At 35.7% G+C, this 15,071-nt stretch overlaps 1 protein-coding gene across 2 annotated transcripts in view; it reads left to right on the top strand.

Moving 5' to 3' along the window:
- WDR72 (WD repeat domain 72) overlaps positions 1 to 15,071 on the top strand; it is a 208,758-nt gene that overhangs the window by 121,604 nt on the left and 72,083 nt on the right. For both annotated transcript variants that reach the window (XM_054451877.1, XM_054451876.2), the window contains exon 17: positions 8,462 to 8,657. In XM_054451877.1, coding sequence (XP_054307852.1) covers positions 8,462 to 8,657 — 196 coding nt within the window. The remainder of the gene's footprint in view (positions 1 to 8,461; positions 8,658 to 15,071) is intronic.

The following is a 15,071-nucleotide window of genomic DNA, read 5'->3' as shown; positions in this document are numbered from 1 at the left end:
CATCCTCCCAAGTAGCTGGGATTACAGGCATGAAGCACCATGCCCTGCTAATTTTTGTATTTTTAGTAGAGACAGAGTCTCACCACGTAGGTCAGGCTGGTCTCAAACTCCTGACCTCAAATGATCCCCCTGCCTTGGCCTCCCAAAGTGCTGGGATTACAGGTGTGAACCACCACACCCGGCTATCCTCAAATTATTTATAAAGCCATTCATTTAAGCAGTTAGTTGAATTATGTTAGCTTGATTTTACTTTTTTAAAACTTTTATTTTAAGTTGAGGGGTGTAAGTGCAGGTTTGTTTCATAGAAAAACTTGTGTATGGGGGTTTGCAGTACAGATTATTTCATCACTCAGGCATTAAGCCTAGTACTTATTAGTAGTTTTTCCTGATCCTCTCTCTCCTCCCACCTTCTGCTCTTCAGTAGGTTGCAGTGTAGGTTGTTCCCCTCTATGTGTTCAAGTGTTCCCATCATTTAGCTCCCACTTATAAGTGAGAACATGCAGTATTTGGTTTTCTGTTCCTGTGTCAGTTTACTGGAGGATAATGGCCTCCCACTCCACCCATGTCAGTGCAAAGCATGTGATCTTGTTCTCTTTTATGGCTCCATAGTATTCCATGGTGTATATGAGCCACATTTTCTTTATCCAGTCTACCATTGATTGACATTTAGGTTTATTCCATGTCTTTGTTATTGTGAATAGATCTGCAATGAACATACATGTGCAGGTGTCTTTATAATAGAATGATTTATATTCCTTTGGGTATATATCCACTAATGGGATTGTTGGGTTGAGTGGTATTTCTGTCTTTAGGTCTTTGAGGAATCACCACACTGTCTTCCACAATGGCTGAACTAATTTACATTCCCACCAACAATGTATAAGCGTTCCTTTCCTCCACAGTCTCTCCAGCATCTGTTATTTTTTGATTTTCTAATCTATAATTTTTTGACTTCAACATTCTGACTGGTGTGAGGTATTATCTCATTGTGGTTTTGATTTGCATTTCTCTAATGATTAGTGATGTTAAGCTTTTTTTCATATGATTTTTGGCCACATATATGTCTTCCTTTGAAAAGTGTCTGTTCATTTCCTTTGCCCATGTTTTAATAGTTTTTTTTCTTGTAAATTTGTTTAAGTTCTTTGTAGACTCTGGATGTTAGACTTTTGTAAGATGCATAGTTTGCAAAAATGTTCTCCCATTCTGTAGGTTGCCTGCTTACTCTATTGATAGTTTCTTTCGCTGTGCAGAAGCTCTTTAGTTTAATTAGATCCCATTTGCCAATGTTTGCTTTTGTTGCAGTTGCTTTTGGCATCTTTGCCATTAAACCTTTGCCTATGCCTATATCCTGAATGGTATTGCTTAGGTTGTCTTCCAGGGTTTTTATAATTTTGTTTTTTACATTCAAGTCTTTAATCCATCTTGAGTTAATTTTTGTATATGGTGTAAGGAAGGGGTCCAGTTTTAATCTTCTGCATGTGGCTAAGCAGTTATCCCAGCACCATTTATTAAGTAAGGAATCCTTTCTCTATTGCTTGTTTTTGTCAGGTTCACCAAAGATCAGATAGTTGTAGGTGTGTGATCTTATTTCTGGGTTCTCTATTCTGTTTCATTGGTCTATGTGTCTGTTCTTGTACCAGTACCTTGCTGTTTTGTTTACTGCAGCCCTGTAGTATAGTTTGAAATCAGGTAATGTGATGCCTTCAACTTTGTTCTTTTTGCTTAGGATTGCCCTGGCCATTTGGGCTTTTTTTTGGTTCCATATGAATTTTAAGATAGTTTTTTCTAGTTATGTGAAAAATGACATCGATAGCTTGATATGAATAGCAATGAAACTGTGAATTGCTAAGCAGTATGGCCATTTTAACGATATTGATTCTTCCTATTCATGAGCATGGAAAGTTTTTCCATTTGTTTGTGTCATCTCTGATTTATTTGAGCCATGGTTTGTTGTTCTCCTTGTAGAGATCCTTCACCTTTCTAGTTGGCTGTATTCCTAGGTATTTCATTCTTTTTGTTGCAATTGTGAATGGGAGTTCATTCGTGATTTGGCTCTCAGCTTGACTGTTGTTTATAGGAATGCTAATGATTTTTGCACATTGATTTTGTATCCTGAGACTTCGCTGAAGTTGCTTAACAGCTTAAGAAGTTTTTGGGCTGAGATGATGGGCTTTTCTAGATAGAGGATCATGACATCTTCGAAAAGGATAGTTTGACTTCCTCTTTTCCTACTTGAATGACCTTTATTGATTTCCCTTGTGGAATTGCCCTGGCCAGAAATTCCAATACTATGTTGAATAGGAGTAGTAAGAGAGGGCATCCTTGTCTTGTGCTGATTTTCAAGGGAGAATGGTTCTAGCTTTTGCCTATTTAGTATGATGTTGGCTGTGGTTTTGTCATATATGTCTCTTATTATTTTGAGGTATGTTCCTTCAGTATCTTCTTTATTGAGAGTTTTCAACATGAAGGAATGTTGAATTTTATTGAAAGCCTTTTCTGCTTCTGTTGAGATAATCATGTGGTTTTTGTCTTTAGTTCTGTTTATGTGATGAATCATATTTATTGATCTGCATATGTTGAACCAAACTTGCATCCCAGGGATCAAGCATACTCGATCATGGTGGGTAAGCTTTCTGATATGCTGCTGGATTCGGTTTGCCAGTATTTTATTGAGGATATTTTCATTGATATTCATCAGGAATACTGATAGGAAATTTTCTTTTTTTGTCATATTTCTGCCAGGTTTTCGTATCAGGATGATGCTGGCCTCATAGAATGAGTTAGGGAGGAGTCCTTTCCTTTTCTATTTTTTGAAATAGTTTCAGTAGGAATGATAACAGCTCTTCTTTGTATATCTCATATAATTCATCTGTGAATCTGTCTGGTCCTGGGCTTTTTTCAGTTGGTAAGCTGTTTATTTAACTGCCTCAGTTTCAGAACTCGTTATTAGTCTGTTCAGGGGTTCAGTTTCTTCCTGGTTCAGTCTTCAAGGGTGCATGTGTCCAGGAATTTATCCATTTCTTCCAGATTTTCTAGGTCATGTGTATATATTACCAGTTTATAATATTCTCCTAGGATTGCTTTTCTGTTGGGTCAGTGGTAATATCCCCCTTATCATCTCTGATTGTGTTATTTGAATCTTCTCTCTTTTCTTCTTTATTAGTCTAGCGAGTGATCTATTTTATTATTTTTTTCTAAAAACCAGCTCTTGGGTTTGTTGATCTCTTGAATAGATTTTTTTGTGAGTTATCTCCTTTAGTTCAGCTCTGATTTTGGTTATTTCTGGTCTTCTGCTAGCTTTGGGATTTTTTTGCTCTTGATTCTCTAGTTCTTTTAGTTGTGATGTTAGGTTGTTAACAAGAGATCTCTCTAGTTTTTTGATCTGGATGTTTAGTGCCATAAATTAATCTCTTAACCCTGCCTTAGCTTTGTCCCAGAGATTCTGGTATATTGTATCTTTGTTCTTGGTAGTTTCAAAGATCTTTTTCATTTCTGCCTTAATGTCATTTACCCAAAAGTCATTCAGGAATAGGTTATTCAATTTCCATGTAATTGTATGGTTTTGAGTGAATTTCTTAGTCTTGAGTGCTAATTTGATTGTGCTGTGGTCCTGATGACTGTTTGTTATGATTTCAGTTATTTTGCATTTGCTAAAGAGTGTTTTACTTCCAATTATGATCAATTTTAGAATAGGTGTCCTGTGGTGATGAGAGAAATGTATATTCTGTTGTTTTGGGGTGGAGAGTTCTATAGACATCAGGTCCATTTGATCCAGTGCTGAGTTCAGGTCCTGAATATCTTTGTTAATGTTCTATCTCAGTTATTTGTATAATATTGTCAGTGGGGTGTTAAAGTCTCCCATGATTATTGTGTGGGGATCTAAGTCTCTTTGTAGGTCTCTAAGAACTGCTTTAGGAATCTGTGTGCTCCTGTGTTGGTTGTATTTATATTTAGGATAGTTAGCTCTTCCTGTTGAATTGAACCCTTTACCATTATGTAATAATGCCTTTCTTTGTCTTTTTTGATCTTTGTTGGTTTAAAGTCTGTTTTGTCAGAAACTAGGATTGCAACCCCTGCTTTTTCCTTTTTTCCACTTGCTTGGTAGATTTTCCTCCAACCCTTTATTTTGAGGGTTGACATGTTATCTTGAAGACGACATACCGATAGTTTTGGTTCTTTATCTAGCTTACCACTCTGTGTCATTTAATTGCGGCATTTAGTCCATTTACATTTAAGGTTAGTATTGATATGTGTGGATTTCATCCTGTCATCATGATGTTAGCTGGTTATTTTGCAGATGTGTTTATGTGGTTGCCTTACAGTGTCACTGGTCTGTGTACATCAGTGTGTTTTTGTAATGGCTGCTAACAGTCCCACCTTTCTATATTTAGTGCTTCCTTCAGGAGCTCTTGTAAGACAGGTCCAGTGGTAACGAATTTCCTTAGCGTTTGCTTGTCTGAGAAGGATCTTTTTTCTCCTTTACTTATGAAGCTTAGTTAGGCTAGATATGAAATTCTGGGTTGCAATTCCTTTTATTTAAGAATTTTGAATATTGTCCCCCAATCTCTTCTGGCATGTAGGGTTTCCACTAAGAGGCCCACTGTTAGTCTAATGGGCTTCCCTTTGTAGGTGACCTGGCCTTTCTCTCTAGCTGTCCTTAACAATTTTTCTTTCATTTTAACCCTGGTTAAATGGAATACTTTTGTAAAACAGAGCAAAATTAGCTCTAGAAATTGGATGTTTACCTTTAAGGTTGGGGGAAGAATGAATTAATTTTGCTGATGAATAAGTTTGTCTAGAGATTGTCTCTTTTGCTTCTCACACATTAAACGCTCAACATAAAAATAAATGCTGGAAAAGAAACAGAAAAGTTTGGGGATTGCTAATTTGCATGTTTCCAGTACTGCACTAAATTTCTTTGGATTTTATAATCTAACACCACTGGGTACACATCATGAAATTTAGGCCTCCAGCTAGAAACGTTGCTTTTCCAGGAGACACCCTAAAGACATGAAAGGCTAGCATGAGCAGAGTGTTGGGAAAAATGTTTTATAACAAAAAAACTAGACGCTGGAAGAACAGCCAGGACACAGGGGTTCTTATGCAGCTGCATGATGCTCTATGCTATTTTACAGTATTTTGCTCTTCCAAGGTGTTTATGGAATACCACTGAAATTTTTAGCTTGCCTAGGACTCAGTAATACCTTTAGTTAATAAGCATATGTCCCAGATTTGTAGCTGACTCTTTCCAGTCAATGAGTTTGAAAATTTTATTTTTAATCTGTGCACATTGCCTCATAAAAGAATATGTGGATTCTTTGATATCTACCTTTTGGAAGAAATTTCTTTATATACATTGGGAAGACAGCTTTATAGCCATAATGCTCAATACTAGCTCATTATTAAAATTACAAAGTTATATAAAATGCCATATAAACATTTTATATTTTGTTGGAGAAAATTCTATTTCTATTGACTACCTGTAAAATCTATCTACTACATTTATAAAGAGAGATTCAAGTATTGATAGTTATAAACTGTCAATAAATTATACTTTCCACAGTTTATTTTTGAAAGTCTGCAGAATCTATTTCAATTCCACTAGTATTTATGTAGTGCCCATTCTATTCCAGATACTATAATAACATTATTACATGTTTAGAAGATACAGCCTTTCTCTCATCTTACACTGAATTTAAATATATATTTTGAGTTTCTTTCCAATTGGATGCCATTCAGTATTCACTTTTAACTGTTGTGGCTCTGAGTACCCTACTCATCATGGTTAATCTATTTTATTCTATAGTTATTTCTGTTCCCCTTGTTTTTGATGATATTCGTATCATTATTCTTATAGTATGCATTTGTGGTGACAACTATGTAAAAAAAATCAACAGTTAAAGTGAAGTCATGACATGTAAATCAAATAATTAGAAATATTAAATTAAAATACATAGATTCCTGTATATTTTTAAGAAAGAATGATTATCCAAGTTGTATAGGATATTATATTCAGTGGAAGAGATGACATTTTAGATCACAATTGTGGGCATGCCTCTGGGGTGATAAGCATCCCAGGGTGAGAGGCCAGCCATAAGCCCAGTGAAGGCATATGGCCAAACTACCCATTCTGAGGGGTATAATATAGTCTGGACACATTGTGGGTCTTAGGATATCCTCCAATATCCTTAATTTATGAGTATAGAAAGAGCAATTTCCATGCACTATTCTGTTGCTGAAAGCTCTTATCCTAATTTCTGTCAGTATCACAGACTGTTTTGTAAGTGAGAACATGAAGTTTGAGAGAAGTTTGTGAGTTGTCAATGGTTGGATTTGTGGTAACTGTCATAGTGGAAGAGGAAATGCAAACCTTTTCACTTATAATCCCGAGTTCTTTCTACCACATCATCCACATCATGGAACCAGTGCTATCAAATAACATGTATGACAAAGTTAAAATGAAATAACTTCAGTGTTATAAAATTGTTCATCATGAATAAGTAATACAATATATCCCATCATGTGAGATACATAAATCAGCATGGTTTACCAATATTGTGATATATATATATAGCAGTATATGTTAGTAAGAAACATATATAATACTTAATATATATATATATATCTCAGAAGTGGTATATATATATACCAAATTTGTCGTCCAGGCCGGAGTGCAGGGGTGCAATCTGGGCTCACTGCATCTTCTGCCTCCTGGGTTCAAGCAGTCGTCCTGTCTCAGCCTCCTGAGTAGCCAGGACTACAGGCGCACACCACCAAGCCAGGCTAATTTTTGCATTTTTTGTAGAGACGGGGTTTCACCATGTCAACCAGGCTGGTCTCATATGGTAGATATTAATAGGCACTATTCACCAGCATCATGATATGCAGAAGTATATCTTAGATTAATGGCACATAATTGATACTCTGGTGTTAAATATCTCATTACATTATATTCATGAGTAAGCACCATTCACTTGCATTGCGATTAGGCAGTACCTCATGTTAGTATGCATGTTATGCAATAGTGATATTCTACTATTCATTAGCCTTTTTTCACTCCTTAAACATTTGAGTGTGGGCTGGACAAGGGCAGGGAGATAATCAGCAATCAGGAAGCTGCTCCAGTATTCTCAGGAAGCTTCCTATATTTAAAAGTCAGAGGCCAGCTTCTCTGCCCCAGGATTTCAGCAAGTATCTGCCATCATAATAAGCTCGTTGGATGTCCCTGGGACCTGAAGATCTCACATGCTACCATCACATACAAAAGAGACTGAATGTAATTTGTTTACATAAATACACGTTCAGTTTTTGGCCAAAGCATCTCTAGGTCACCACTCTTGGTGTTGTCCCATATCCCTAGCTCTAGACATGCTTATGGGTAGACTGGGAGTAATGGAGGGGGTCATTGGCAAATTGTGGAACATGAGTCAGCTTGACAGAGGACAGACTTCTGAGGGGAAAATATATATGCTATGGCACTGGGATGTGGCTATATGAAAGGCACTGGGATGTAGCTATATGAAAGGTTTAACTGTTGGCTGGAGAAGAGTGATGAGAAGGTGTCCCTAGTTTGTCTATATCAGCAGTGTTCATTCTTTTCTCTCCCTAATTCAGCTCCTGGCCTTCCTTGGGCTGTACCTAACTGCTAGACCTTGCCTCATCTTTTACCAGGAAGAGGTCTAGGAAACTGTCACTAGCTTTGCACTGAGGGCAGAGGATATAGAATCTTGAGTGGACATGTACTTCGAAGGACATAGAATCAGGGATCAGAAGGTCTGTCCACCAAGTCGGTGTAACCTTGAGGTGTTATGACCCAGATTCTTCATTTTAAAAATGAAGAATTTGGTTGGATGTTCTGTGGCAAGTGTCCCTTTCCCCCTCCTTCGAACCATAGGTCCTTGACTGGGCACACACAGCAATTGGAAGACGTGCCTTGCAATACCTTAATCTATGTAAAACCACATAGTATACACAAAATTTAGTGAGATTTATTATTGAAGTCATTTCTTTAATTTTCTGTGTAAAGCATAGTTTAAATGCAGTGTTTATTTAAATAATGCTTTGGAGCTAGACATAGTTTGAGGATCTAACCTTGTCTTTAGGAGCCATAGGATAAATTCAAATGAATTTTCTTTATCTTCTGGTGGAAATGAAAATAGGAAAAATAATTAAAAACTCCTCTTTGTCCCATAGTGTAATGTTTGGCATTCTAGACTTTAAAAAATGCCCCTCAAGTATCCTTTTAGAATCTCTTGTATTGCAAAAAAACAGTGTGAAAGTCTGGGTGCCAGTTGTTGCTACCCACATTTCAGTTGTTGTGGATGCTAATTCTAGAAGAATGAAAAGTTATCGTTTATGGAAACCTGTTCAAATTTAAATTCCGGGCTTTGGATTTTTTTGCAACAAACCCAAACATTTGTAATAATACTAAAAATAATTCACTTAAAAAAATACCTTACAGGTAACTGAAGCAATACAAGCTGTTCTCTGGGCGGAAGTTCAACAACACATGAAGAGTTTGGGAAAGATACCAGTCAATAGTCAACCCGTGTCCATGGCAGAGAATGGTAACTGTGAGATGAAGCAGATGCTGCCAAAGCTGGAATGGACAGAAGAACTGGAGTTACAGTGTATTAGAAACACTTTGCCTCTGCAAAGTAAGTACAAAATTTATTGGTATACTCTTTCAACAGAACTTTTCTACTATAGATAGTCTCCAACTTATGGTGGTGCAACTTAACGATTTTCGATTATATTATGATGCACAAGTGATAGACATTCACTAGTCTCCTTGACTTATGATGGGGTTATATCTGGCTAAACCCACTGTAAGTTGCAAAGGTCATAGGGTAGGTTTATCCAGAAGTAACACCACCATAACTTGAGGAGCATTGCTACTTAGAGAGTGTTGAAAATGTAAGTTCACAGTATATCATTTCTGCAAGAGCTGAGCCAAGTGCCCTGTTTCTGACCTATTCTGCTATCAATTTCCTCTTATAATTGTCAAATGTTTGGACGACTTCTAGATCCTATTATAATCATAAATATTTGCTAGAAGAACAGCTTGTATTATTTATAACAACGTTTTGAAGTTCAGCAATTAAAAGTGAAAGCAGAATTAACAGCAATAGCTTAATGGGATATATATTACATGAATACCCTAATTGTAATGGGTAAATTTGTTTTTACTTTGTACCTTGATAAAAGTCATGTGCCAGTTTTCCTTTTCTGGGTAACAGAAGTATCACATAAAAATTGAACTATTTGTATAGTTGGATCATTTGATTTTATAACAAACTTCATCACTGTCACTTCCTAATGATAATGTTTATGGTTTGGGGCCAATAAGTTAGTCTAAATTTATGTTGTAGAATGTTCTCTGATTTTTATCGTACTGTTAGCTGTTACTTTAAAAAAATTTTTAAAACTGTAAAAAAAGTACAACTTTAATTTTCAACTTTATTAGTAAGGTTTTGATGAATACGTTAATTTATCATGTGATTAAATGTGTGTTTTTGTCAGGAAAACATGTTATAAATTTACATATTACAGGTGGTTAAATTGTCAAGTACTTCTTTGATCTCTCACAAAGGGTTTTCTTTTAATTTATTCAGGACTAGGAATAATGTTACTATATATAAAATGTTAAATCTTAAAACAGGCATCATTCTTGGAAATACTTTATGATTTCTTCTCATTGTTTTTATGAGATTCCTGATTGGAGAATGTTATGTAGGGAGAAATGAAAAGGCATATTTAGCAAAGGCCAGAGATCAAAACAGGTAGAATATGTTTTAATGTCAGGACAGTTGCTGATTATGGTAAATTCAATTAATAATTTGATAAAGCTAGATGGTTATTTCAAGTCATTTGCATATTTGTTTTCCAAAAATTAGCTTTAATGATCTGCGAAGTTCACCTCTGTGAAAAAGCTCCTGTTTCATCATATCACGTAATTATAGTTGTATTACATATTTTAAGCAAGAAGTGGAAAAATTGCTTTTTAATTAATTTTGAGTGACTACATTTGCATTTTTGACACATATGGAGGGCCGCCCATAGTGTCATTGATAGGTTTCTTCCAATTTTCCCAAGACAGCTAGTGTTATTTGTTCATCGTGTGTTAACTCTCAGTAGATGTCATTTCTGAATTTTCTCCCTAATCTTGAGAGCCTACCTTATTCATTGGCCCAGAGCCCATTTTCCGGGTAAGAAATTGTTGGTCAGCTACCAAAGTGAAACTTTAGATGAATTTTTCTGTCACTTGGCTTACTCATATTTGAGGTTTCACCAGATTGTGCCCAATTCTGTCCCCAGTACATTCTTAGACATAAGGATACTAGCCAAGTGCCTACAGTCCCAGCTACTTGGGAGGCTGAGTTGGGAGGATGGTTTGAGCCTAGGAGTTAGAGTCCAGCCTGGGCAACATGGCCAGACTGCATCTTTAAAGAAAGAACTGTTGATAGTAAAGAATTTAGTCTTACTATGACTAAAGACATTTGGATTAAAGTGTGGCATTAACTCTCTTTTGATTAATTATTGAATAGTCCTTTTTTTGCCTATGGTAAAAGAAAATTTGTGGTTAATCTGTGATAAGAATTAGAACACCAGAATATTACACCTACTTTATATGTTGATGGATGAAATTTAGAATATTTTATTTAAAAGAAGAAGAACATATTCACAAAATGCTGGGCATATATTATTTTCAGAAATATTACCTGCAGGAAAATATTAACTACAATTGCAATTAAATGGGAGACACATAAAATACATCGAAGAGAGGACTATCCAAGTAGTATTATATTTCATATTAATATTGCCCTTTTCTTTTTGAGAAAATGCTTATTTTAAAAAAACTATTCACAAGAACTTAATAAAATTACAGGAAATGTTTTTAGACTTTCATTACAGTGGCACGTAGTGCCTTACTTGATAGGAATTTTTTTTTTTTTTTTGAGACAGCCTCTGTCGCCCAGTCTGGAGTGCAGTGGCATGATAATAGCTCACTGCAACTTCCACCTCCTGGGCTAAAATGATCCTCCTGCATCAGCTTCTTGAGTAGCTGGGACTACAGGCAAGCACCACCATTATAAGCTAGTTTTTTTTTTTTAAATTTTTATTTTTAGTACAGATGGGATGTCAACATGTTGCCCACACTGGTTGATAGAATTTTTAGAAAACATAACCAGAAAACTGTTATCTTTATTTCTAATATCCTAAGACAAAATGTAATGTGATTATATAGGTGCTATTCACTGGGTGTAGTAATTCCTCAAATTTCATAGGCAGACTTACTTAGCCTAATCATTGCAACATATGTCATTTTGCAAAATATTCTTATGGCAAATTGTATATGTTGTTTAATTTCATCAACTCTTTGCTTATTTGTCCTCTGTGAGCTCTTGTCCTTCCCCTTGTTTCTTAATTTCTTTTTTTCTTTCTTGGTTTCTTGGTGGTACATATTATTAATAAATCATTTGGAAAGTAAAAGATAGTGGTTTTGCTACACACAGATACTCAAACTTCTTTTATGCTAAATGGAGTATATTTGATTTATTAGGATTATAGCAATATGGCAACAATGTCACAAGGAAAAATAATAATTATTGAGTTTTTAATATATTCCAATGCTTTGCTAAGTATCTTATGAAATTTAGCTCACCATTTCCTTTAATTCTGACACAGTCCATATGAACCCTAAGACCCTTCTTCTGACATTTAGTTTTTGTGTAAAGGACTTTACCATTTTTTAAATGTTCATGTTCATTGAAGTGAAATTTCAAAGCACAGCTGAAAAGAACTATACTCTAAGAAAGAGATTCCCATCATGCTAGCTAGTTTTGTCCTGAGAAATTACTTATTTTTTTATTTTACATACTAATTTTATATTTTTTATCATACACATTAAAATAGTGTTGAAATACATTTTTAAAAATAAGTTTATCACCACACCAGCTATCTTTCTTTTCTTTTTCTTTTTGACACAGTGCCTCACTCTGTCACCCGGGCTAGAGTGCAATGGTGTGATCTTGGCTCACTGCAGCCTCAGTCTTCCTGGCTCAGGTGATCTTCCCACCTCTGCCTCCTAAGTAGCTGGGACTACAGATGTGTACCACACACCTGGCTAATTTTTGTATTTTTTGTAGAGATGGTGTTTCACCATGTTACCCAGGCTGGTCTCAAATTCCTGAGCTCCAGCAATCTGCCCATCTTGCCAAACCAGCTATCTTAAATGCCACCAGTGGTATACATCTTACTCTTTGAGACATACTTCCTATACTACCCCGTTTTCAAAATGAATAAACTAAGACTTTAGAGAGGTTATGTGTCTTGCCTACAGACACAAAATTACTAAAAACAGGGAAGCAAACCCAGATATTCTCTTAAATACTGTGCTGCTATCCAGTAAGCTAAGTTTTCCATACTTGCAACATGGAAGAAATTTGCCCTAAATCAGTTTGATCTAAAACTGGAATAATTTGCTAAGTGATTTTCTTAGATTTTTATTCTTTCTCATAAATCATGCTTCTCTTACTAAAGGAAATGCAGAGTATTTAATTATTGCCATCTCAAGCCTCATAATAAAGAAATCACCAGGTGTCTGAAACTATTTGTAGGGAAGTGTCTAGAAAGCAATGGAAATCCAATAAAATGAGAGTTAAAGCATAATGTATATTTAAACCTGTAATTTTGTCTTATTTTTCAGTGTTTTCTCCTGTTACACTTCACAGCATGTATTTTATTTGAGGTCTTAATATTTGTGTATCTGTGTTTTATGGGAAAGTGGTGGATTTTATCTAAGTTTACGTTTTTTAATGATTACATTGCTATCTTCCTCGAATCTCTTTCATAAGAACTTGTACAATTAACACTTACATATGAGGCTTAGATTCATTGCTTTAAAAACAGCAATAGTTTCTATTATTAAATTGCTTTTGAAAGTTATTTCCCTTTACTTTCTTTGGAATGTTATTTGGATCAGTTTAAACAAGTGCTCTAAATTGTTCCATTAAATAAATTGGTTGAACTAGAAATGGAGGCTTTGTAGATAAAACTGTCATCTTGGAATTATTGGCTGAATTTAAATTTCATGCTAAACCATGTGGTTGTGAAAATGATGCATCAAAGATGGGTATTGCAAATAATCTTTATTGCATGCATCATCTTCAAAGACTTATCTAGAAAATTAAATAATAAAAATGTGGTGTTTGTTTAAATAAAACCATGCATCTATTGTAAATCAAGAAAATAAAAATCCATTCAACAGAAACATTTTGGTGATCCTGCCCTGCAGAAGTACGGGCCCAGGGCAGGCTTTCTTGGCCTGCTGAGTTTTCCAGAAGGATATCTACTTGTGGAAAGGCTTTGTGACTACCCTACAGGGAAACTGTTCCCTGACTGCCATTATTTGTAGTAAGTGCATCTTTTATTCATTTACTCTAAGATCTCCAGGACTAAGTGAGTTCTTCTTTATGGCCACAGAAGTCACTTAGGAAAGGCTGTGTGGTACGTGTGATCAAGGAGCAGAGAAGTAATGGAGGACACATCATAGAAGGCCTCGTATGTGGTAGTGAGGTCTGGGGCTTTCTCTCTAGTGTGGTATGGGAAATCTTTTAAGCACACTAGTGGCACAAATTTTAATGGGATCACATTAACTTTGGTTTAGGGGCAAAGCACAGTGATACATGACTGACTGTGGTGTCATGACTTGGCCCATATGTTGGGTGGTACATTGTTACATACGGTATTCCAGGTGTGCTGAAGATATAGTGGAAGATCGACTCCACAAAAGGCATCCTTGGTGTGTTCAGTTTCAGCTGTACCTGTTTAGGTGACCCATAGATTTTATTTTATAGTTTTTAACGAAACTAATCACCAGAAAATAGACAAGACACTTAACAGTTCTCTCTCAAGAAACCATGGTTTAAAGACAATAAGAATAATGCAAGCTTGAGAAAACAAGATGTAAATGGCATTGCCAAACTTAACTTATGCTACATCAGAAGGTATATATCTGTGTGTGTGTGTGTTTGTGTGTTGTGTGTGTTTTATGTATATATGTGTGCGTGTGTTAATTTCCTCATTTTGGAATTTCTATTTTTGTGTGTATTTTATAAGGGACACAATGTTGATATGCTAATAGCGTGTACAAGCATTTATAAACAAACATACATATATTGTTGATGCATATTTCAGAGCTCCTCTTTGTTACTTTCTACAAGAAAATGTCTCACTTAAAACTTTTGGGTGGATTGAGCTAGGAAGCTACAATTAGGCAGATATGATTGACTTTTGGTTATGGAGTGTTGGCGATTTGATGTACTATTTTGTACAGTGCCTATCTCCAAAACTTTAAATACATCTTTATGCATCACTTCTTTATGCCACTTCCTCTCTGCTTCTATGCACTGACTGAAGAGCTAAGGATATCGCCAAGAACAAACTAACAAACTGAAATTCTTTAGCTGAGGATACAAACTAGAATCATTAACCATAAAAGTGTGTCAGATGCCAGAGCAGGGACTAGGGAAGCACATCAAAGAGGTACCTAACATAGTCTTTGGGGCTCAAGAAGGCTTCTTCCAAGAAAAGTTGCCTAAACTGGGAGATGAAGGATGAACAGGATTTAGCCAAGCAAAAAGTTGGAGTGGGGAAAGGTAACTGTTTACTAAGACCACTGAAGCCACTTATGACCTTTTCTTCCTCTCAAGATCATCTGACTAAGAAATGTATGAATGAGAAACCCGGACATTAGTGAGAAACCCATGTATCTTTAATTTCTTCTCTTTAGAACACTGGTGTTCTCTTTTAATCTCATCTTGTAAATCCTTCTTTTCCTAACCCTTAGCCTTCTGGAATAACAACAATAATGATTAACATATTTACAGTTAACACTGATATGACCTAGTATTTATTTAATCCACACAGCAATGCTATAGGAACAGATAATATTGTTATATCCACTTTATTGATGAGAAAACAGATGCAGAAAAGTTAAGTAATTTGTCCAATGTCTTATTTCCAACAAGTGGCAGAGCCAGGAATCAAACCCAGGCAGGCTGGCTTTG

Source organism: Pongo pygmaeus, chromosome 16 (genome assembly GCF_028885625.2).
Source record: "Pongo pygmaeus isolate AG05252 chromosome 16, NHGRI_mPonPyg2-v2.0_pri, whole genome shotgun sequence".
Lineage (NCBI taxonomy): Eukaryota > Metazoa > Chordata > Mammalia > Primates > Hominidae > Pongo > Pongo pygmaeus.
Note: the sequence above shows the minus strand (reverse complement) of the source record. Positions and strands in the feature narration are given on the sequence as shown.